The sequence below is a fragment of the Bombina bombina genome, chromosome 2 (genome assembly GCF_027579735.1).
Source record: "Bombina bombina isolate aBomBom1 chromosome 2, aBomBom1.pri, whole genome shotgun sequence".
NCBI lineage: Eukaryota > Metazoa > Chordata > Amphibia > Anura > Bombinatoridae > Bombina > Bombina bombina.
In genome coordinates, this window is record NC_069500.1 from 347,105,815 (window position 1) to 347,128,449 (window position 22,635).

Below are 22,635 nucleotides of genomic sequence, written 5' to 3' on the forward strand. Positions count from 1 at the left end.
ATTTTACAGGTCAATTTGTAATTATTTTAACTAGGTAACTATTAAATAGTTCTTAACTATTTAATAGCTATTGTACCTGGTTAAAATAATTACAAAGTTGCCTGTAAAATAAATATTAATCCTAAAATAGCTATAATATAAATGTAATTTATATTGTAGCTATATTATGATTTATTTTACAGGTAAGTATTTAGCTTTAAATAGGAATAAGTTATTTAATAAGAGTTAATTTATTTCGTTAGATGTAAATTATATTTAACTTAGGGGGGTGTTAGTGTTAGGGTTAGACTTAGCTTTAGGGGTTAATACATTTATTAGAATAGCGGTGAGCTCCGGTCGGCAGATTAGGGGTTAATAATTGAAGTTAGGTGTTGGCGATGTTAGGGAGGGCAGATTAGGGGTTAATACTATTTATGATAGGGTTAGTGAGGCGGATTAGGGGTTAATACATTTATTATAGTAGCGCTCAGGTCCGCTCGGCAGATTAGGGGTTAATAAGTGTAGGTAGGTGTCGGCGACGTTGTGGGGGGCAGATTAGGGGTTAATAAATATAACATAGGGGTCGGCGATGTTAGGGGCAGCAGATTAGGGGTACATAGGGATAACGTAGGTGGCGGCGATTTGCGGTCGGAAGATTAGGGGTTAATTATTTTAAGTAGCTTGCGGCGACGTTGTGGGGGGCAAGTTAGGGGTTAATAAATATAATATAGGGGTCGGCGGGGTTAGGGGCAGCAGATTAGGGGTACATAAGTATAACGTAGGTGGCGGTCGGCAGATTAGGGGTTAAAAATTTTAATCGAGTGGCGGCGATGTGGGGGGACCTCGGTTTAGGGGTACATAGGTAGTTTATGGGTGTTAGTGTACTTTAGGGTACAGTAGTTAAGAGCTTTATAAACCGGCGTTAGCCAGAAAGCTCTTAACTCCTGCTATTTTCAGGCGGCTGGAATCTTGTCGTTAGAGCTCTAACGCTCACTGCAGAAACGACTCTAAATACCAGCGTTAGAAAGATCCCATTGAAAAGATAGGCTACGCAAATGGCGTAGGGGGATCTGCGGTATGGAAAAGTTGCGGCTGAAAAGTGAGCGTTAGACCCTTTAATCACTGACTCCAAATACCAGCGGGCGGCCAAAACCAGCGTTAGGAGCCTCTAACGCTGGTTTTGACGGCTACCGCCGAACTCTAAATCTAGGCCATAGTATCCAGGAACTTTTTGCAGACAGGAGAAAGTCATCCCTTCTACCCCGGAAGGCAAGTTAACCTATAAAGGAGGACTCCAGCGAAGTTTAAGACTGAGTGTTAAGTTGCACCATCCTGAAACCTTCTCTATACCTAAGACTCTGAATCCTGACAGCCAGTGTGACTCACATAGTTAAAGAGCTATCCAATAATATTATTCAGAAATGTGAAATAGTACACGTGTAAATAAGGGAGGTGGTAAAACAATGCAATATAGAAGCTTTTGCCAGAACATGGTTTCCACCATCTGCTGCTACACAGCTCACTTCTGAATATGATTATATTAATGAGAAACTAGCCTCCACTACTTTATCTGTTTCCCACTATTTAACTTCTCCCAGCATAGGGGAGCATCAAATGATCGGGGTAACCTCTGCCTGTCTCAGTTATGGCGTAACAGGTATATGAGAAGCATGCAGCTCATTTTGGAAAGTGCTGTTTCAAGAGAATACATGAGGGGAAGCCTCATCTCGTGACGACCAACAGTTCATTTGCACTTTTCCAGAGCTTTATTGGTATGTTAACCAGCTCACAGTGGAACTGCAGAAAGAAGAGCTTCCAGGATGGAGCAGATTTGGTTTACTGCAAGCTAGTTTAAAGTACCGTAGTGGCAATGTTTCGGTGGAAACATTGTCAGGCCCTTTTAGCTAAGGGTGATGGTTGAATTGTAACTCTTTACCAATAACACAAGTGGTTAGCCGCTTTATTGCCTCATAATTTTTTGCAAAAATTCTCTGATTATTGAGGAATAACTTGTAGTTATCTCTGGTATTTCTGCTCTACAAGGCAAATTTGTATAAAAGTGTGCTTTTGGCTTAACATTGCACAGCAATGTAAATACATTTTTAATGTTGTTTAATTCCATAAGTCAACCTGCATACCGTGTAGACTCTGCATATACTGTAAATCATTATATCAGATTGCCTAAGTTTATTTATTTATTTATAAAATATTTTACCAGGAAGGATACATTGAGATTTCTCTCGTTTTCAAGTATGTCCTGGGATCACAAAACATTGCATTGATACAATAGGGTACAATAAAATACAAAAACAATAATAAAAATACACATTATATGCAAACATTTAACATAGAGCAGGTATGAAATATTTAATCAACCATGACAGGAGCATTCTGTTTTGAGATATGTATAGAGGGATCTCTTAAAGGATTTTAGGCTTGGGGAAGTTTTTAAAGTGTGAGGGAGGTCATTCCATAATTGTGGCGCTCTGTAGGAAAAGGAGGATCGAGCTGCTTTTTTTTTGTATTGAGGCAAGCTAAATAATGTGCTGTTATTGGATCGGAGGTTATAGGAGGTGGGAATAGCAGGGGAGAGCATTCTGCTCAGGTAGGGTGGGAGCTTCCCAGAAAGGCTCTTAAAGACAAGGCAGGAAAGATGGAGGGTGCGTCTGGATTCCAGCGACAGCCAGTTTAGTTCTTTTAGCATGTCACAATGGTGGGTCCTGTAGTTACATTGTAGCACAAAGCGGCAGAGCGAGTTATATAACGTATTTAGTTTATTAAGGTGAGTTTGCGGAGCAGGTGCATATACTATGTCCCCATAATCCAAGATAGGCATCAGCATTTGCTGTACAATCTTTTCCTTTACTGTAGGGCTGAGGCAAGATTTGTTTCTGTACAGGGCACCTAGTTTTGGATAAAGTTTAGAGGCAATTTTTTCTATGTGGAGTCCAAAAGATAGATTGGGGTCTAACAACATACCTAAGTATTTAAAAGAGTGGACTGCGGTCAGCGTGCAATTGGATTTTGTTTTGATGCGAAGATGGGAATTTTGTAATTTATGTATTTTAGGTCCCGTTCCAAAGATCATTGTGACCGTTTTGTCAGTGTTTAGGAAGAGTTTGTTTTTTGAGATCCACTTTTCTACCTCTGTGAACTGGTCTTGGAGCACTGTTTCAAGCTGCAGCAGATCAGATTTGTTTGCATAGATTACCGTGTCGTCTGCGTACATGTGTACAGTTGAGGATTTGCAGACATTAGGCAAATCATTTATAAATAATGTGAATAGTAGGGGGCCGAGAATGGAACCTTGGGGAACACCAAGTTAAGGTATATTTTTATGTTTAGTAGTAACGCTGTTATGTTTTTAAACTATTACATTAATTGTCGGTGTCAAAATTATTACAGGCAGAATCAGCTGCTTGGTATACATCTATATTACCCTGTTTCATATGAATGGACACTTTACCTTAAAGGGCCACTAAACCCAAAATCTTTCTTTCATGATTCAGATAGAGAATATAAATTTAAACAACATTACAATTTACTTCTATTATATTTTTTTGCTTCATTTTTTAGATATCCTTAGTTGAAGAAAAAGCAATGCACATGGTGAGCCAATCACACGAGGCTTCTATGTGCAGCAACCAATCAGCAGCTACTGAGCATATCTAGATATGCTTTTCAGCAAAGAATATCAAGAGAATAAAACAAATTAGATAATAGAAGTAAATTAGAAAGTTGTTTAAAATTGCATTATCTTTCTAAATCATGAAAGAAAAAATGTGAGTCTCATGTCCCTTTAATTTAAGTGCTTATGTCATTTTGAGATATTCCTTTACCCATTTAATAGCTGCTATTATTATGAATTTAATCTACTTCCTACTTCTTTAAGGATTTTGCTGGTGATGCTTAGCTGTTGGTTTAATTAATACAATTTTACAGTTTAGTAGCAAATGAATACTTTTCTTAATTTTATAGCCCTCTTGGCTGTTATTTTTAGGCTATGGTATGTATTATTTTTATTTTTTTCTCACCTTACTTTCTTTACTGTTTATACTTCATAAATGGGATAACAATTTATCATTCAGATAGGTAGCTATATAATTGCTCAGCTCCCTTTTGTTTCAGCACTACTTTGTCCACCTGAGTTCCGCTTCGCAACTCATAAATTAATTTTATAGTAACTATAATTTAGTTAACATCCTTCTAAGTATGTGACATACAGAAGCAGAGCATGATCCCCTCCCTTCTAAGACTTGGCCGCAGGGCAGTATTCCAACATGATAACATCCCCAAACACACCTCCAAGACGACCACTGCCTTGCTAAAGAAGCTGAGGGTAAAGGTGAAGGACTGGCCAAGCTTGTCTCCAGACCTAAACCCTATTGAGCATCTGTGGGTCATCCTCAAACAGAAGGTGGGGGAGCGCAAGGTCTCTAACATCCACCAGCTCCGTAATGTCGTCATGGAGGAGTGGAAGAGGACTCCAGTGGCAACCTGTGATGCTCTGGTTAACTCCATGCCCAAGAGGGTTAAGGCAGTGCTGGAAAATAATGGTGGCCACACAAAATATTGACACTTTGGGCCCAATTTGGACATTTCCACTTTGGGGTGTACTCACTTTTGTTGCCAACGGTTTAAACATTAATGGCTGTGTGTTATTTTGAGGGGACAGCAAATTTACACTGTTATACAGGCTGTACACTCACTACTTTACATTGTAGCAAAATGTAATTTCTTCAGTGTTGTCTACTTAGAGGGACTAAACTCCGGTGTTGCAGACAGGTAGGCACCTCAGCAAAGAAGATAAGGTGTAGAGGTGTTTTCCCTTATGTTATTTAGCTTAATACCGCATTCTGCAGATTTAAGTAACAAAGTTGCGGTTTAAAATTTAAAGGGACAGTAACCTTTTTTTTAAAAAATTTTATTAAGAAATTGAGGTTATTTTTTGTTAATTTGATCCATTGTAGGTCAGAATGGACCAAGAGGCTTTGTAAAATGTGTTTTGATGCCAATGTGGAATCACCAATCCCTTTCTGTTCCTCATGTATTGAGAGGACTTTAAACTATAGGGATAGACTTTTTTCTGAGCCAACATTTTCTAAGGCGGATGCTGTTCAGGAGTCTAATGACAATGTTCAATATATACCACATCTTTCTCCTCAGGTGTCCCAACTTGTATCGCCCTCACATGCAGTGCCCTGCGCTTCATCTCTAACTCCTCCTGGGGTTACGTTGCAAGACATCGCTTCTCTCATGTCCTCTGCGGTTTCTGATGCATTGTCTACTTTTCCCATGCTGCAGGGAAAGCGCAAGAGAAAAAGTAAATATTCAGTGGGGGTTACTGCCGCAGTTTTGGCTATTTCGGATGCCCCTTCCCAGAAGCCTGAGGAGGAGGATCTTTCGGTAGCATCTGAAGAGGAGATCTCAGATTCTGACAGTGTAATTCCTCCTGCTGATACTAAAGTTGTTGCCTTCAGGTTTAAGCTAGAACACCTCCATCTGTTACTTAAGGAGGTTTTAGCTACATTGGATGACAGCGACACTATGGTAGTAATTCATCCTAAGAAATCCAGTAAGCTTAATAAATATTTTGATGTACCTTCCTGGGTAGAGGTTTTTCCAGTACCAGACCGAGCTTCAGAGATCATTGGTTTGATGCGTTGTCTGATGCTTTTAGGACAGACACTCCCCTTGATGAGATCCAGGATAGGATTAAAGCCTAGACCAAGCTTCAGAGATCATTGCTAAGGAATGGGAGAGACCGGGTATCCCTTGTTCCCCATCTCCTATATTTAAAAAGATCTTTCCCATAGTGGACTCTATCATTGAGGCTTGGCAAACATTACCTAAGGTGGAAGGAGCTATTTCCACTCTGGCCAAAAGAACTACTATCCCCATAGAGGATAGTTGTGCCTTTAAAGATCCTATGGACAAAAAATAAGGGGGTTACTTAAGAAGATGTATGTACACCAAGGTTTACAATGGCAACCTGATGTGTGCATTTCTACCGTCACTAGTGCGGCGGCATATTGGTTTGATGCGTTGTCTAATGCTATTAGGACAGACACTCCCCTTGATGAGATCCAGGATAGGATTAAAGCCCTTAAATTGGCTAATTCCTTTATTACTGATGCTTCCCTACAGGTTATCAAGCTGAGAGCAAAGATTTCAGGTTTTGTTGTACTAGCCTGCAGAGCTTTATGGTTAAAACCTTGGTCTGCGGATGTGTCATCTAAGTCTAAACTTTTAGCGATTCCTTACAAGGGGAAGACCTTGTTCGGACACGGTTTGACATAAATAGTCTCTGATATTACGGGAGGAAAAGGGTCATTCTTCTCCCTCAAGATAAGAGAAGCAAACAAAAGGGACGTCAGAGTAATTATTGTTCTTTTCGAAATTTCAAGGGAAATTCCTCTGCTTCCTCTTCCAAGCAAGAACAGTCTAAACCTTACTGGAGATCCAATCAGTCTTGGAACAAGGGAAAACATTCCAAAAAGCCTGCTATTGAATCAAAGACAACATGAAGGGTCTGCCCCCGATCCGGGACCGGATCTTGTGGGGGCAGGCTTTCCTTCTTCGCTCAGGTTTGGGTTTGAGACTTTAAGGATCCCTGGGCAGTGGATATAGTGTCCCAGGGATACAAACTAGAGTTCAAGAAATTTCCTCCCAGAGGCAGGTTTCTGCTTTCAAGATTATCTGTAGACCAGACAAAAGGAGAGGCGTTCTTAGACTGTGTACGTGACCTCCCACAACCTGGGAGTGATAGTTCCTATTCCGACGCAGGAACGTGGTCTGGGGTTGTATTCCAATCTGTTTGTGGTTCCCAAAAAGGGGGGAAACCTTCAGACCAATTTTAGATCTCAAGAGTCTAAACAAATTCCTCAGAATACCGTCCTTCAAGATGGAAACTATTCGTTCCATTCTTCCTTTGGTCCAAGAGGGTCAATTCATGACAACAGTGGATTTAAAGGGCGCGTACCAGCATGTTCCCATTCACAGGGATCATTACAAGTTTCTAAGGTTTGCATTTCTAGACAAACACTTCCAATTCGTGGCTCTTCCTTTCGACCTTCAGACAGCTCCCAGAAATTTCTCAAAGTTTCTGGGATCCCTGTTGGCGGTGCTCCTGAGGTCGCATGGGTGGAAAGTGAACGAAGAAAAGAGTTCTCTATCTCCTCTCACAAGGGTTTCCTTCCTAGGGACTCTAATAGATTCTGTAGAAATGAAAATTTACCTGACGGAGTCCAGGTTATCAAAACTTCTAAATGCTTGCCGTGTTCAGCACTCCATTCCGCGCCCCACGGTGGCTCAGTGCATGGAAGTAATCGGCTTAATGGTAGCGGCGATGGACATAGTGCCATCTGCATCTCAGACCGCTGCAATTATGCATGCTCAGTCAGTGGAATGGGGATTACACAGATTTGTCCCCTCTACTAAATCTGGATCAGGAAACCAGAGATTCTCTTCTCTGGTGGTTATCTCGGGTCCATCTGTCCAAGGGTATGACCTTTCGCAGACCAGATTGGACAATTGTAACAACAGATGCCAGCCTTCTAGGTTGGGGTGCAGTCTGGAACTCCCTGAAGGCTCAGGGTTCATGGACTCAGGAGGAGAAACTCCTCCCAATAAATATTCTGGAGTTAAGAGCAATATTATATGCTCTTCTAGCTTGGCCTCAGCTAGCAACACTGAGGTTCATCAGATTTCAGTCGGACAACATCACGACTGTGGCTTACATCAACCATCAAGGGGGAACCAGGAGTTCCCTAGCGATGTCAGAAGTCTCCAAGATAATTCGCTGGGCAGAGACTCACTCTTGCCACCTGTCAGCGATCCATATCCCCGGTGTAGAGAACTGGGAGGCGGATTTTCTAAGTCGTCAGACTTTTCATCCGGGGGAATGGGAACTCCATCCGGAGGTGTTTGCTCAATTGGTTCTCCGTTGGGGCAAACCAGAATTGGATCTCATGGCATCTCGCCAGAACGCCAAGCTTCCTTGTTACGGATCCAGGTCCAGGGACCCAGAAGCGGCACTGATAGATGCTCTAGCAGCGCCTTGGTTCTTCAACCTGGCTTATGTGTTTCCACCGTTTCCTCTGCTCCCTCGTCTGATTGCCAAAATCAAACAGGAGAGAGCATCGGTGATATTGATAGCGCCTGCGTGGCCACGCAGGACCTGGTATGCAGACCTAGTGGACATGTCATCCTTTCCACCATGGACTCTGCCTCTGAGACAAGACCTTCTAATACAAGGTCCTTTCAATCATCCGAATCTACTTTCTCTGAGACTGACTGCATGGAGATTGAACGCTTGATCCTATCAAAGCGTGGCTTCTCTGAGTCAGTAATTGATACCTTAATACAGGCACGAAAGCGTGTCACCAGGAAAATTTACCACAAGATATGGCGTAAATATTTTCATTGGTGTGAATCCAAGAATTACTCATGGAGTAGGGTTAGGATTCCTAGGATATTTTCCTTCCTCCAAGAGGGTTTGGACAAAGGATTATCAGCTAGTTCTTTAAAGGGACAGATTTCTGCTCTGTCTATTCTTTTACACAAGCATCTGGCAGAAGTTCCAGACGTTCAGACATTTTGTCAGGCTTTAGTTAGAATTAAGCCTGTGTTTAAACCTGTTGCTCCTCCATGGAGCTTAAACTTGGTTCTTAAAGTTCTTCAAGGGGTTCCGTTTGAACTCCTTCATTCTATTGATATCAAACTTCTTTCATGGAAAGTTCTTTTTCTGATGGCTATTTCCTCGGCTCGAAGAGTCTCGGAGTTATCTGCCTTACATTGTGATTCTCCTTATCTGATCTTTTATTCAGATAAAGTTGTTCTGCGTCCAAAACCTGGGTTTTTACCTAAGGTGGTTTCTAACAAGAATATCAATCAAGAGATTGTTGTTCCATCATTATGTCCTAATCCTTCTTCAAAGAAGGAACGTCTTTTGCATAATCTAGACGTAGTCCGTGCCTTGAAGTTTTACTTACAGGCTACTAAAGATTTTCGCCAAACATCTAACCTGTTTGTTGTTTACTCTGGACAGAGGAGAGGTCAAAAGGCCTCGGCAACCTCTCTTTCTTTTTGGCTTCGGAGTATAATCCGTTTAGCCTATGAGACTGCTGGACAGCAGCCTCCTGAAAGGATTACAGCTCATTCTACTAGAGCTGTGGCTTCCACCTGGGCCTTTAAAAATGAGGCCTCTGTTGAACAGATTTGCAAGGCTGCAACTTGGTCTTCGCTTCATACTTTTTCCAAATTTTCCAAATTTGATACTTTTACTTCTTCGGAGGCTGTTTTTGGGAGAAAAGTTCTACAGGCAGTGGTTCCTTCCGTTTAAGTTCCTGCCTTGTCCCTCCCATCATCCGTGTACTTTAGCTTTGGTATTGGTATCCCACAAGTAATGGATGATCCGTGGACTGGATACACTTAACAAGAGAAAACATAATTTATGCTTACCTGATAAATTTATTTCTCTTGTAGTGTATCCAGTCCACGGCCCGCCCTGTCCTTTTCAGGCAGGTCTAAATTTGAATTAAACTACATTCACCACTGCACCCTATGGTTTCTCCTTTCTCGGCTTGTTTCGGTCGAATGACTGGATATGGCAGGGAGGGGAGGAGCTATATAGCAGCTCTGCTGTGGGTGATCCTCTTGCAACTTCCTGTTGGGAAGGAGAATATCCCACAAGTAATGGATGATCCGTGGACTGGATACACTACAAGAGAAATAAATTTATCAGGCAAGCATAAATTATGCTTTCTTGCTGGCTGCTGGGGATTGCCCATTGTCTATAGTCTACTGGGCGACGGTTTGGTCCCAGTTTGCTGAGATTGCACCTGCAGGTGCTTGATATCCTGCGGGTATAATCTTATGGTTACGCTTTCCCTTGTTTAAATGATATTGGGCCATGTTGGTTTGCCTCTCCTGCTCTCCTAGGCACAAGACCATAGGCCTTTCCAAGGAACTCTGACTGTATCTACGCTGAGGACAATCAGTGAGCTGGACCACTGTGAAGCTCCAGCCTGCTCCACTAGCACCGTTGGGTGCTTTCTGTTTGTGAGTATCCACATCTACCTCTGTATCTATATACACATGTTTTGGTGGTACTAGGCCATGGTGGCGCCTCTGTTTTTTACCTTTTCCAGATTTTGAATACCAGGATAGCCGTCCTTTGACAGAGTACTGCCTCTTCATTGGGATCATCTTGTTACATTGGTTTTATGGACTTTATTTCTTTTACTTTTTTTTTTTTTTTCTCACATTATTATTTTTATGTTTTTATTGTGCTGTATGTTATGATTTTGTGCTGCATTTTTTAATCTATGTATGCAGATTAGCATTTTCAATTGAACTAGTCTGTTTACTATTTTTGGTCACTAAGGAGGCGCCACCTAAGGGCGTGGTGTGTGTTGTGTGCACCACTCTCTATATATTTTTTCATCTGTGATCCTCGTTGCACCTGCTTGGCCTTGCAGGATTTGGTATGCAGACCTGGTGGAAATGTCATCTCTTCCACCTTGGAGACTTCCGTTGAGGAAGGACCTTCTTCTTCAAGGGCCCTTCCTTCATCCAAATCTAGTTTCTCTGAAGCTGACTGCTTGGAGATTGAACGCTTAATCTTATCCAAGGGGGGATTTTCAGATTCGATCATAGAGACCATGATTTAGGCTCGTAAACCTGTGACTAGAAAGATTTATCACAGTATATGGCGTAAATATCTATATTGGTGTGAATCCAAGGGCTACTCTTGGAGTAGAGTTAGGATTCCTAGAATTCTGTCATTTCTCCAAAAAGGTTTGGAGAAAGGGTTATCAGCAAGTTCCCTAAAGGGTCAAATATCTGCCTTGTCTATTTTGTTACATAAACGTCTGGCAGACGTTCAAGACGTGCAGTCGTTTTGTCAGGCCTTAGTCAGGATCAGGCCTGTGTTCAAACCAGTTACTCCTCCCTGGAGTCTTAATTTGGTTCTTAAGGTTCTTCAAGGGGTTCCATTTCAGCCTATGCATTCCTTAGATATTAAGTTGCTATCTTGGAAAGTTTTGTTTCTTGTTGCTATTTCATCTGCTCGTAGAGTGTCAGAGCTCTCAGCATTACAGTATGAGTCTCCTTACCTTATTTTTCATTCGGATAAGGTAGTTTTACGTACAAAGTTAGGGTTTTTCCCTACAGTAGTTTCTGACCGGAACATTAATCAGGAGATTGTTGTTCCTTCATTGTGTCCTAATCTTTCTTCTCAGATGGAACGGCTTCTGCATAATTTAGACGTGGTACGTGCTCTAAAATTTTACTTACAGACGATTAGGGATTTTCGTCAGTCTTGTGCTTTGTTTGTGGTTTTCTCGGGAAATTGTAAGGGACAGAAAGCTACGGCTGCTTCTCTTTCTTTTTGGCTGAAGAGTATCATAAGTTTTGCCTATGAAACTGTTGGACAGCATCGTCCAGAGAGAGTTACGGCTCATTCCACGAGGGCTGTTTCTTTCTAATGGGCATTCAAAAATGAAGTTTCTGTTGAACAGATTTGCAAGGCTGCAACTTGGTCCTCTCTTCACACTTTTTCAAAATTCTACAAATTGATTCCCAATAATTGCTGTGGTGCTCTTTGCCGCCTCCTGCTGGGCAGAAGTGATATTCACAATAGTAATTAGATGATTCGTGGACTCATCGTGTCAAGAAAGAAAAGAAATAAATGTATCAGGTAAGCATACATTTTCTTTATATATATATATATATATATATATATATATATATATATATAAAATATATAATATATATATTTTTTTTAACCAAAGGTTATTTCTTCAGAAAATATAAACCAGACATTGTGGTCTCTTCTTTATGTCCTCATCCGGCTAATTCTAAGGAAATACTTCTTCCAAACTTGATGTGGTTAGGGCCTTAATGTTTTTACAAAATGCTGCCTCAGTTGCTTTAGCATTATAGGTAAAACAAGTAATTCACAAGGCGTACTTGGTGTTGAGGAAGTTACTCCTAAATGGATCAGTTTCTACTTCTTGGGCTTTCAAAAATGTCAATTCAATGAAACTGTTTTACAAGGCTGCAGCTTGGTCTTCTTTACATACATTAACCAAATTTTTACCATTTTGCTGTTTTTGCTTCCTCTGTGGCAGTGTTTGGCACAAAGGACCTTCAGTTCTTTCAAATAGGAAATGCCTTCTTTTTTTCCTACTCTTTTTCTCATGGACTCCACAGAGTATTAGATCCCACACGTCAAGGCTCATGGACTCTCACCACATTATGAAAGAAAACAAAATTCATGCTTACCTGATAAATTTCTTTCTTTCATGGTGGTGATAGTCCATGAGCCCCCATCCTTTTACACTTTTTATTTTTTGGCGGCAGTTTCATTTGCACCTCCTCATCCCCTGTTTTTTTTCTTTCCTACCTTTCTCTTAACCTTTCTTCTGCTCGGCTATACGTTAAACTGAGTAGTACAGGAAGGTAGGAGGGTTCAAAAGCTTTTGTTGTCAGTGATTCTTTGCCTCCTCCTAATGTCGGGAATTCAATCCCCATGTCAAGGCTCATGGACTCTCACCAACATGAAAGAAAGGAATTTATCAAGTAAGCATACATTTTGTTTTTTGTCACCAGAAAATGCTAATTTGAAGTATAGTTATGTAGAAGTATATTGAATATTCTCCCTCTTATTTGTTCATGCACCATTTCCCCCATATCTCGGTCTCGTGATGTACAATTGTCCCTTGCTGTTACCCACATGCTTGCACAGCTTATTTGTTATACATTATACATTAATTGGCTCAGCCCATATCATGTGTCTGCTGTGATTGCTGCATATGTTCACTATTGAAATATTTGACTATGTTTAACTATATATAACCTTTCTTTTACTCTGAGCCTCCAATTCTCCCGGTGGTCACCATCAGTTTTTAGGTAATCTGGTTTTACTAATGATTTCCATTGACCTACCATATTGGCACTGTAACATACCTATTTAAGTTGCTTAAAATGACATAATATGTTATTATATTATACACATGACTAATGCCCTGCAGCACATGTGCTGCCAAGCTTGTACTCTACAGGACATAGTCAGTGATTGGCAGCTACATACATATACAGCTCCTGAACACACCTATGTGTTTAACACATTTGGGAAGGATAGACACAAAGTTGGAGCCATTTTATTTTTGCATCAATGTGTTCCTTTAATGAATACATTATACATTTAGTTTGACCTATAAATATATCCCTAGAGACATTAGGTTTAAAGGTGATTTGTATTTTCCCAGCACATTTATAAGGCAGGAGATATATATATTTTTTATAAAACCTATAGAACACATTTTCATAAATCAGATCTAATAGTAAATATCACATTGCTTACTGTTGTGCTGTATATGGTTTGTCTTTTGTAGGTAAAATCAAGGACAGCGTTTGGCAAACCTTTGGCCGAACAAGGAACTATTATGGCAGATATTGCAAAATCCAGAGCAGAAATTGAACAAGCCAGACTCTTGGTTCTAAAAGCTGCTCATCTTATGGATACTGTAGGCAACAAGGTGAGTTTTGCTGCTTCTTCATCTGTGTGTGTATTTTGCTAATAAACTAATAGTCTAAAACTTTTTCAGGTAACTTCCCCCTTGGTTCTATAAACTCACCATCGGGCTCCCCCCTAATGTAACCCATACAAGTAATATTCAGAACAGCAGTGCACAACCCCTAATAAAGATAAAGACACAATACAATATAAAGGAGTAGCAATTAAACATTTATTCAAATTTTAAAATATTTTTTTAAATTTTATTAAAACTGTATTATCTTTATCTTCTGATACCAGCTTTTTAAAGTTGATGATGTAGTCATGATGCAGAATCTTAAAAAAAAGACATTAAGTAATTACTTCACTGTTCAAAAACTGTTAATCCGATGGATGGCTTGATGAAGTAATTCCAGTTTCCCAATCTCTGGTTTCATGTCACTTAGCAAGAGTCATGAAGGGACATTAAACTCTTTGAGATGGTAATATAAAGTGATAAATCATGTCAGCTCCCATTGTTTTATAGACATTAATACTTTACACTTATTTTGTCACTATTTAAACAACTAATGAAACTTTAAAAAACATATCTATATGTTATTCACAGACTTATCTTTTCTTTGACTGCATCATTCTGTCATGCATTTATTTTGTGTTTAATGTCCCTTTAAATCACCATAGTCAGTGATGTGGAGTTGATTTATTTGCTTGGAGCATAGTTTTACTACTGCACAAAGAAATAAACTTTATAGTAAGTGTACTCTACTTACACCTTTAGTTTTGTAGTGCACCACCAGATTATTTCTGATGAAAGAAGACTTAAAAACCTTAGATGGTTGACTGTGTGCAAAGCTACCCAGACAAGCACATCGGGCCTTTGCTGTGTTTAAATAAAGGATGCAAAGCCTATAGTACAAGTGGCTGCAATTTATTGTAGAGAGACAGAGGCCCATTTATCAAGCTTCGTATGGAGCTTGTGGGCCCGTGTTTCTGGTGAGTCTTCAGACTCGCCAGAAACAGCAGTTATGAAGCAGCGGTCTAAATACCACTGCTCGGCGGACAGGAATCACCACAATTCAACACGATCGAGTACGATCGGGTTGATTTACACCTCCCTGCTGGTGGCCCATTGGCTGCGAGTCTGCAGGGGGCAACATTGCACCAATAGCTCTTGTGAGCTGCTGGTGCAATGCTGAATACAGAGAGCGTATTGCTATCCACATTCAGCGACGTCTTGCGGACCTGATCCGCACTGTCGGATCAGGTCCACAAGACCTTTGATACATAGGCCCCAAAGTGTAAGCTGCTGATAAACCTGAGCTTTCATAGAAGATATAACCTTGGAAAAGATCAGTAAAACTTCAAATACAAATCGAGAATTTTGATTTGTGCATCTAGGGTAAAACACAACAAATTACAATAATTATACTTGGAGGGGCCCACTAGCAACCTATTTCACTCGTTTCCTATTTGCACCCCCTATGGTAATCCCAGTGCCCCCTATGGGTCAATACCGCCCACTTTGGGAACCACTTGTCTAAACCATGTAAAATTCTTTTTGGTCTAATTGTTTATTGTATTTATGTAGTTCTACCACTCTTTATACATGGCAGCTGAAACAACTAGATGATTGGTTCTATTTTACAAGATATGACGAGTCCACGGATTTCATCCTTACTTGTGGGATATCGCCTCCTGGTCAGCAGGAAGTGGCAAAGAGCTCCACAGCAGAGCTGCATATATAGCCCCTTCCTTCCCCCCCCCCCCCCGCAGTCATTCTCTTTGCCTGTGCTAGTGATAGGAAGAGGTAAAGTGAGGTGTTAGTTTAGATTCTTCAATCAAGAGTTTGTTTTTTAAATGGTGCCAAAGTGTACTATTTTATTACAGGGCAGCTTTAAGTAGTCTTTCAGACTGTGGAAACTGATGGATTTTTGTCTCCACTGTGCCTCCCAGAATTATGCTGCGTTTGCTGTACAAAGTCTTGGACATCTTAACCAAGACTTCTCTGTTTTTAGAGGACTTCAGGAGGATAAAGGGTGGACCTCTTGACACTGTGAAGTGTTTTCATGCTGTTACTCAGCATGAAGGTAAGTGCAGTTCTTTTTTCTGGGACAGAAACACAGATGGACTGTATATTCACTAGGCTTGACTATAAGTTTGTGACTAAACCAGACACTCTAGCAATATTATCTAGAAGCACTGGGATATATACACAAGGGGACAGTACCTATCTCTCTCAAGGAAATATGTATTGGGGAGCTGGACTAATGTGTATTTATTTTTCCAGACACTCAGGTGTTTTTTAGTATGTGTCCTGAAGTGCTGGAATGTGGTGTGTGCCTTTAATTATTTTGGGGCTGGAGACGCAAGGGAGCGTGTTGTGTAGTGCTTATACTTTTTCAGCACACTAAGGAAGACGCATGTGTTTTCTTCTGTCCTCAGGTTAATGGCGGAGGTTACTGGGATTAGATTGACGCCCACAAGGGGCGGAGCTTTGGACTTGCACGCTTTCATAGCGCTCTCAGTGTTACCATTGCAGTTATTTTCCGGTCTAGACGCCTGCTGTTCTGGTTTGTTTTCTTTTTAGTTTGGCGGTCTCAGGAGCAGGTAGGAGCCGCAGCAGAGCTGCGGCAAGGTGACAAGGTAGTTTTTAAGTTTAAAAGACACCGGGGTGTTAAACTTGTGGGTTATTGCCTCAGCATATTAGCGGTTAACAGGGAAAAAGGACTTAAGAGCTTTTCTCTTGTTCAAGAAGTTTTTTTGCTTATCTTGTTTAATTTAAAGAAGCACGTATTGCTGTGTGAATCGAAACCTTAAAGACACAGTATTTAACATTTTTATTTTTTCAGTCAAAATCCTGTGTGTAATTTAAATTTGCTTATTGTTTCTCATTATTTAAAAATGGAGGAGCACAATGCATGCCTTATGTGTTTAAATGCCATTGTGGAACCCCCTTTTACACTTTGTCCTTCATGTATAACTAGGGCATTACAGTGCAAAGAACAAATTTTCTTATCTGATGATAATGATGATTGTACTCAGAAGGATGAGGTTCAGGATAAAGTTCAATCCCAAGCGTCTCAGCCCGTAACGCCCACACAGGTGACGCCATGTTCTTCATCGATGTCTGCATCATTCACTCTGCAGGATATGGCTACTGTTATGTCCTCAACCCTTACAGAGGTGTTATCCAAGTTACCAGTACTACAGGGTAAACGTAGTAGAATAGAGACCCAGGTGGATGAGGCGACTTCTGATTCCTTGATGGCGATCTCCGATCTTCCCTCCCAGGTCTCTGAAGGGGGGTAGGGAGGTTTTATCAGAAGGAGAACTGTCTGACTCAGGTAGTGCATTACCCAAATGCAAAAAGGGGTTGTGTGTGTGAATTGGCATATGATTCCTCCTAAGTGCTTTCAATAATACATATACAAGTCCTCTTGGCAGTCCTCAATATTTTCAGGCAACATAAAACAATATGACAGAGAAGTGGCTTAACACTTAATGCAGACTCACGCTGTTTGTATTGGTGGGAGGACCTTCCGCTATCCCTGCGGTGTGAAGAGAGCCGTGCTCCCTAACTCACTCACCCTGTGTCAGCGTGTCTCCGTGTACAAGCCGCGTCAAACCGCATCCATCTCCTTGGCGCTCTCCGGTACTTCCTCCTTGGCGCTCTCCGGTGACGTTACTATTGTTGGCCTGAAGCCTGTGGGAAACAGCCGGAGGTGCTGGCAATGAATCGTTCCATTCTAGAACCAACGAACGGATCTGCTGAGATACGTTTAGATGCAAGAAAGGAAAATTCGATCCGCTTCCAGGTAATATAAAATCCAACTTTTATTGAAGACAAACTTTAAAACAAAAGAGGGAAGCACCTTTACAGATTGCAAGTTGTAGCAGGCAAAGCACGTGGCTTACGTGTTTCGGCTTAGTGAGCCGTAATCATAGCCTGATGTGCTATGCCTTGTGTTACAATTTAAAGGCAAAAAGGTAATTATGCTAATGGCCAAAAATTAAAATTTAAATTAAACAATTAACTGTCTGCTACAACTATTTTAACAATGTAGAAAGAATGGCAGGCTCTCAATCCAGAAACTAGTATAAAAACTGAAAATTTATTAGACAGCTTAAAAATGATGAACATCAGACATGGCAGATAAAAAAGTGCAGGAAATCTTACATGTTTCGCGCCCCCTACAGGCGCTTACTCATAGATGAGGGACTCTGTGAGAAACCTCATCTATTTATGCAGTGAGAGTCATAGACTTAACTATTTCCTTGCCTCACAGTCATAAAAAGAAAAAAGGTTTAAAAACAGACTGCAATGTGAGTTAGATACACAGGTAGAATCACAAAAGGCAAGTAAAATAATTAAATGGATGAGAACAGACTGCGTACAAAACTGGTTCAACAGATATTAGTTACAATATAATAAAAGTTATTAGATAGAAAACAAATACACCAAACAGTGTATGAACAAGCTGCATATATTGAATATTTAAATGGTCATAAAGATGATACTATAACAGTAAATATTTGAATATTAAATATAAAAAGAGACCAAAATACATCAAACATATCAAGAAATCATTTCTGCCTATATGAGGACTCATATTTAACCCTAAAGGTGTAAATATACAGAAATATATCAATAGATAAAGAATAATATCAGGAGATAAAGAGAATAATATCAATAGATAAAGAATTTGTACTCCTAGAATCAATCAAGATATGGGTAATAGAGACAGCACAGCAACATAAGAAGAACAGTAATGAAAGGCGAACACTACTTTAGCCTAAATTTAAGTTGAAAAAAGTTAATTATCAATAAAATAATTTATATCACATTCTCTGTTCATGCCTTGGGGGGCAAGGGTCTTTAGTTTTAGAATCCAATAAAGTTCCTTCTTTTCAAGGATCTTAGCCCTATTTCCTCCTCTAGTTGGCACTACAGCCATATCTATAATTTGAACTGAAAGGCTGGCTATATGAGTTAAGTGATAGTTATTAAAGTGATTAGCAACTGCAGAATCTTTACTATAATTTTTGACATCTCTGACGTGTTCACTATATCTGGTCCTGAGCATTCTGGTCGTTTTACCAACATATTGGCAATTACAAAGTTTACATGTTAACAGATATACTACAAATTGGGAACCACAATTTGCATAAAAACTGATGTCATAGATGTCACTAGTGGTATGGCTACAAAATTGGTGTCCTGTTTTGACATTGGGACATGTATAGCAAATTGTATGTCCACATTTAAAAGTGCCCATTTTGTTAAGCCAAGTTCCACTATTTTTATGGGAACTACATGTAATTTGACTGGGTGCTAAAATTTGTGAAAGTGTCCTTGACTTTTTAAGGAACGAATTTACAGTTGCTAGTATAAGGGTACAGTGTCTCATCTGCCTTCAATATGTGCATATGCTTCTTAAGAATCCCTACAATTTCATCATATTGTTGGCTATATTCCGTAAAAAAAACAACTGAATCAGCAAAATCATTTTTGTTATGTAGCCTCTTATGACTAGATGCTTCCTTAGTTTCTCTTATTGATATCTGACAAGATTCAAGAACATTATGTTTATACCCTCGTTTTTCAAGTCTATCCCTAAGTTCACCAGCTTGTTGGTCATAAATAAGATCACTCTTGGTGTTTCTTCTGACTCTAAGAAATTGGGACTTAGGGATTGACTTAATAAGGTGAGCTGGATGATGAGAAGAAGCGTGTAAAATTGTATTACCCACTGTGGGTTTACGATATGTTTTAGTGACAATATGCAAATTCTCAATACTGATGTTAAGATCAAGATAGTTGACCTGCTCCTCACTGTAAGCCCCCGTGAATGAAAGTCCCAACTCATTATGATTGCAATATCTCAAAATCAAAAAGATATTGCAATCATAATGAGTTGGGACTTTCATTCACGGGGGCTTACAGTGAGGAGCAGGTCAACTATCTTGATCTTAACATCAGTATTGAGAATTTGCATATTGTCACTAAAACATATCGTAAACCCACAGTGGGTAATACAATTTTACACGCTTCTTCTCATCATCCAGCTCACCTTATTAAGTCTATCCCTAAGTCCCAATTTCTTAGAGTCAGAAGAAACACCAAGAGTGATCTTATTTATGACCAACAAGCTGGTGAACTTAGGGATAAACTTGAAAAACGAGGGTATAAACATAATGTTCTTGAATCTTGTCAGATATCAATAAGAGAAACTAAGGAAGCATCTAGTCATAAGAGGCTACATAACAAAAATAATTTTGCTGATTCAGTTGTTTTTTCTACGGAATATAGCCAACAATATGATGAAATTGTAGGGATTCTTAAGAAGCATATGCACATATTGAAGGCAGATGAGACACTGTACCCTTATACTAGCAACTGTAAATTCGTTCCTTAAAAAGTCAAGGACACTTTCACAAATTTTAGCACCCAGTCAAATTACATGTAGTTCCCATAAAAATAGTGGAACTTGGCTTAACAAAATGGGCACTTTTAAATGTGGACATACAATTTGCTATACATCTCCCAATGTCAAAACAGGACACCAATTTTGTAGCCATACCACTAGTGACATCTATGACATCAGTTTTTATGCAAATTGTGGTTCCCAATTTGTAGTATATCTGTTAACATGTAAACTTTGTAATTGCCAATATGTTGGTAAAACGACCAGAATGCTCAGGACCAGATATAGTGAACACGTCAGAGATGTCAAAAATTATAATAAAGATTCTGCAGTTGCTAATCACTTTCACTTAACTCATATAGCCAGCCTTTCAGTTCAAATTATAGATATGGCTGTAGTGCCAACTAGAGGAGGAAATAGGGCTAAGATCCTTGAAAAGAAGGAACTTTATTGGATTCTAAAACTAAAGACCCTTGCCCCCCAAGGCATGAACAGAGAATGTGATATAAATTATTTTATTGATAATTAACTTTTTTCAACTTAAATTTAGGCTAAAGTAGTGTTCGCCTTTCATTACTGTTCTTCTTATGTTGCTGTGCTGTCTCTATTACCCATATCTTGATTGATTCTAGGAGTACAAATTCTTTATCTATTGATATTATTCTCTTTATCTCCTGATATTATTCTTTATCTATTGATATATTTCTGTATATTTACACCTTTAGGGTTAAATATGAGTCCTCATATAGGCAGAAATGATTTCTTGATATGTTTGATGTATTTTGGTCTCTTTTTATATTTAATATTCAAATATTTACTGTTATAGTATCATCTTTATGACCATTTAAATATTCAATATATGCAGCTTGTTCATACACTGTTTGGTGTATTTGTTTTCTATCTAATAACTTTTATTATATTGTAACTAATATCTGTTGAACCAGTTTTGTACGCAGTCTGTTCTCATCCATTTAATTATTTTACTTGCCTTTTGTGATTCTACCTGTGTATCTAACTCACATTGCAGTCTGTTTTTAAACCTTTTTTCTTTTTATGACTGTGAGGCAAGGAAATAGTTAAGTCTATGACTCTCACTGCATCACAGGGGGCGCGAAACATGTAAGATTTCCTGCACTTTTTTATCTGCCATGTCTGATGTTCATCATTTTTAAGCTGTCTAATAAATTTTCAGTTTTTATACTAGTTTCTGGATTGAGAGCCTGCCTTTCTTTCTACATTTTTACCTTTGGCAATCTGATCCTCTGCTCTCCGGCTACGGCCCTCCGTGCATGCAGTTGCTCTGTTTTTGGGACTCCTTTCCATGCCGCTTTGCTTCGCGGTTTGGTCTATGGATTGACTTCCGGTTCATCGGATGACTGGCTGGCTGCGTCCTCTGTTTGTTTAACTGTTTTAACACTCTAATAGCCACAAGAATGGGTACACAACATTGAAAGTATAATACTGAATATTCAAAAAATATATGTACATATATACAATCTCAATTAAGATTATTATTTACATTTCATAAATATAAATTTTTCAACATTATTACTTACTTCACAAGTTTATCACCTTGAGACATAATATTCTAACCTGAAAATACTAGTAATCTTTATGTTTACCTTTTATTTCTGACCTTAATGTATATTGGAACAATTTTAATGTTCAGACTATATTTGATATTTGTAGTTAATTTTACAAACGGGCACTTAATCCTTTAATTTAGAAATTCACTGTTAATGTATCTGTGCCACATACACGTTGTTTGCACACAACATTGTTATATAAAATTAATATTAATTTCAAATTTCAAATTAGACAGGTCACATGCATTCTACATATATACTACTTCAATTTCCAATTGCATACTACATACATGCTGTGTACTTGCATCATTCATATATAATCAATACTATTACAACTTGACATTTTGCATGCTATATACATATATACTGCTTCCATTCCTCTTACATACTACTTACACACTTATTTCATTCAATACTGCTTGTAACTTCACATGCACATGCATTCTACATTTGTACTACATTCATTTTGCTTACATACTACATTACACTGCTGACTGCTCACTTGTACTCATTAACTACTAGACACGTGCAAAATAGATATTCAAATTCTACATGTATACAATGTGCACTCTATTACTTGAGATCTAAACCCCAACTATTATGCTACTCACACCCTGCACATACACTTTTGCCTGTCTAGGGTTACAATAACCCAAAACTAATTAACTCATTAATTATTCAATGATGTAAAACACTGGACTTACTCAAATGCCTGAGTTAAGTTATATCAAATTAAAGGTTTGGACTGGGCTTGTTTACTCCCAAAAAATTATCATGTCATACTTAGAATTTAAACCTTTGGTTACTCATGTTTACAACTGAAAAATCCAATAGATTTCACGTTTGGCCAAAAGATGGTCCAAGTCACCACCTCTTGTTGGCAACAACACCTTCTCAATTATACACCACTGAAATGTGGTCAAATTGCCACCATGTTTAATTGAAAAGTGTTGTACCAAGGGAGTAGTTGACTTTCCCACATTGATGGTGGAAATATGTTCCCTTATCCTACTCCTCATATCCCTTGAGGTCAACCCTACATATTGCAGGTGGCACTGATTACATGAAATGAGATAAATCACATAGTTTGACTTGCAATTAACACAAGACTGTATCTTGTACT

The 22,635-nt window shown here is 39.2% G+C and overlaps 1 protein-coding gene across 2 annotated transcripts in view; it reads left to right on the forward strand.

The window, feature by feature from the left end:
- The window catches only part of ACAD10 (acyl-CoA dehydrogenase family member 10), a 392,348-nt gene that overhangs the window by 297,399 nt on the left and 72,314 nt on the right, over positions 1-22,635 (forward strand). For both annotated transcript variants that reach the window (XM_053701717.1, XM_053701716.1), the window contains exon 19: positions 13,380-13,523. In XM_053701717.1, coding sequence (XP_053557692.1) covers positions 13,380-13,523 — 144 coding nt within the window. The remainder of the gene's footprint in view (positions 1-13,379; positions 13,524-22,635) is intronic.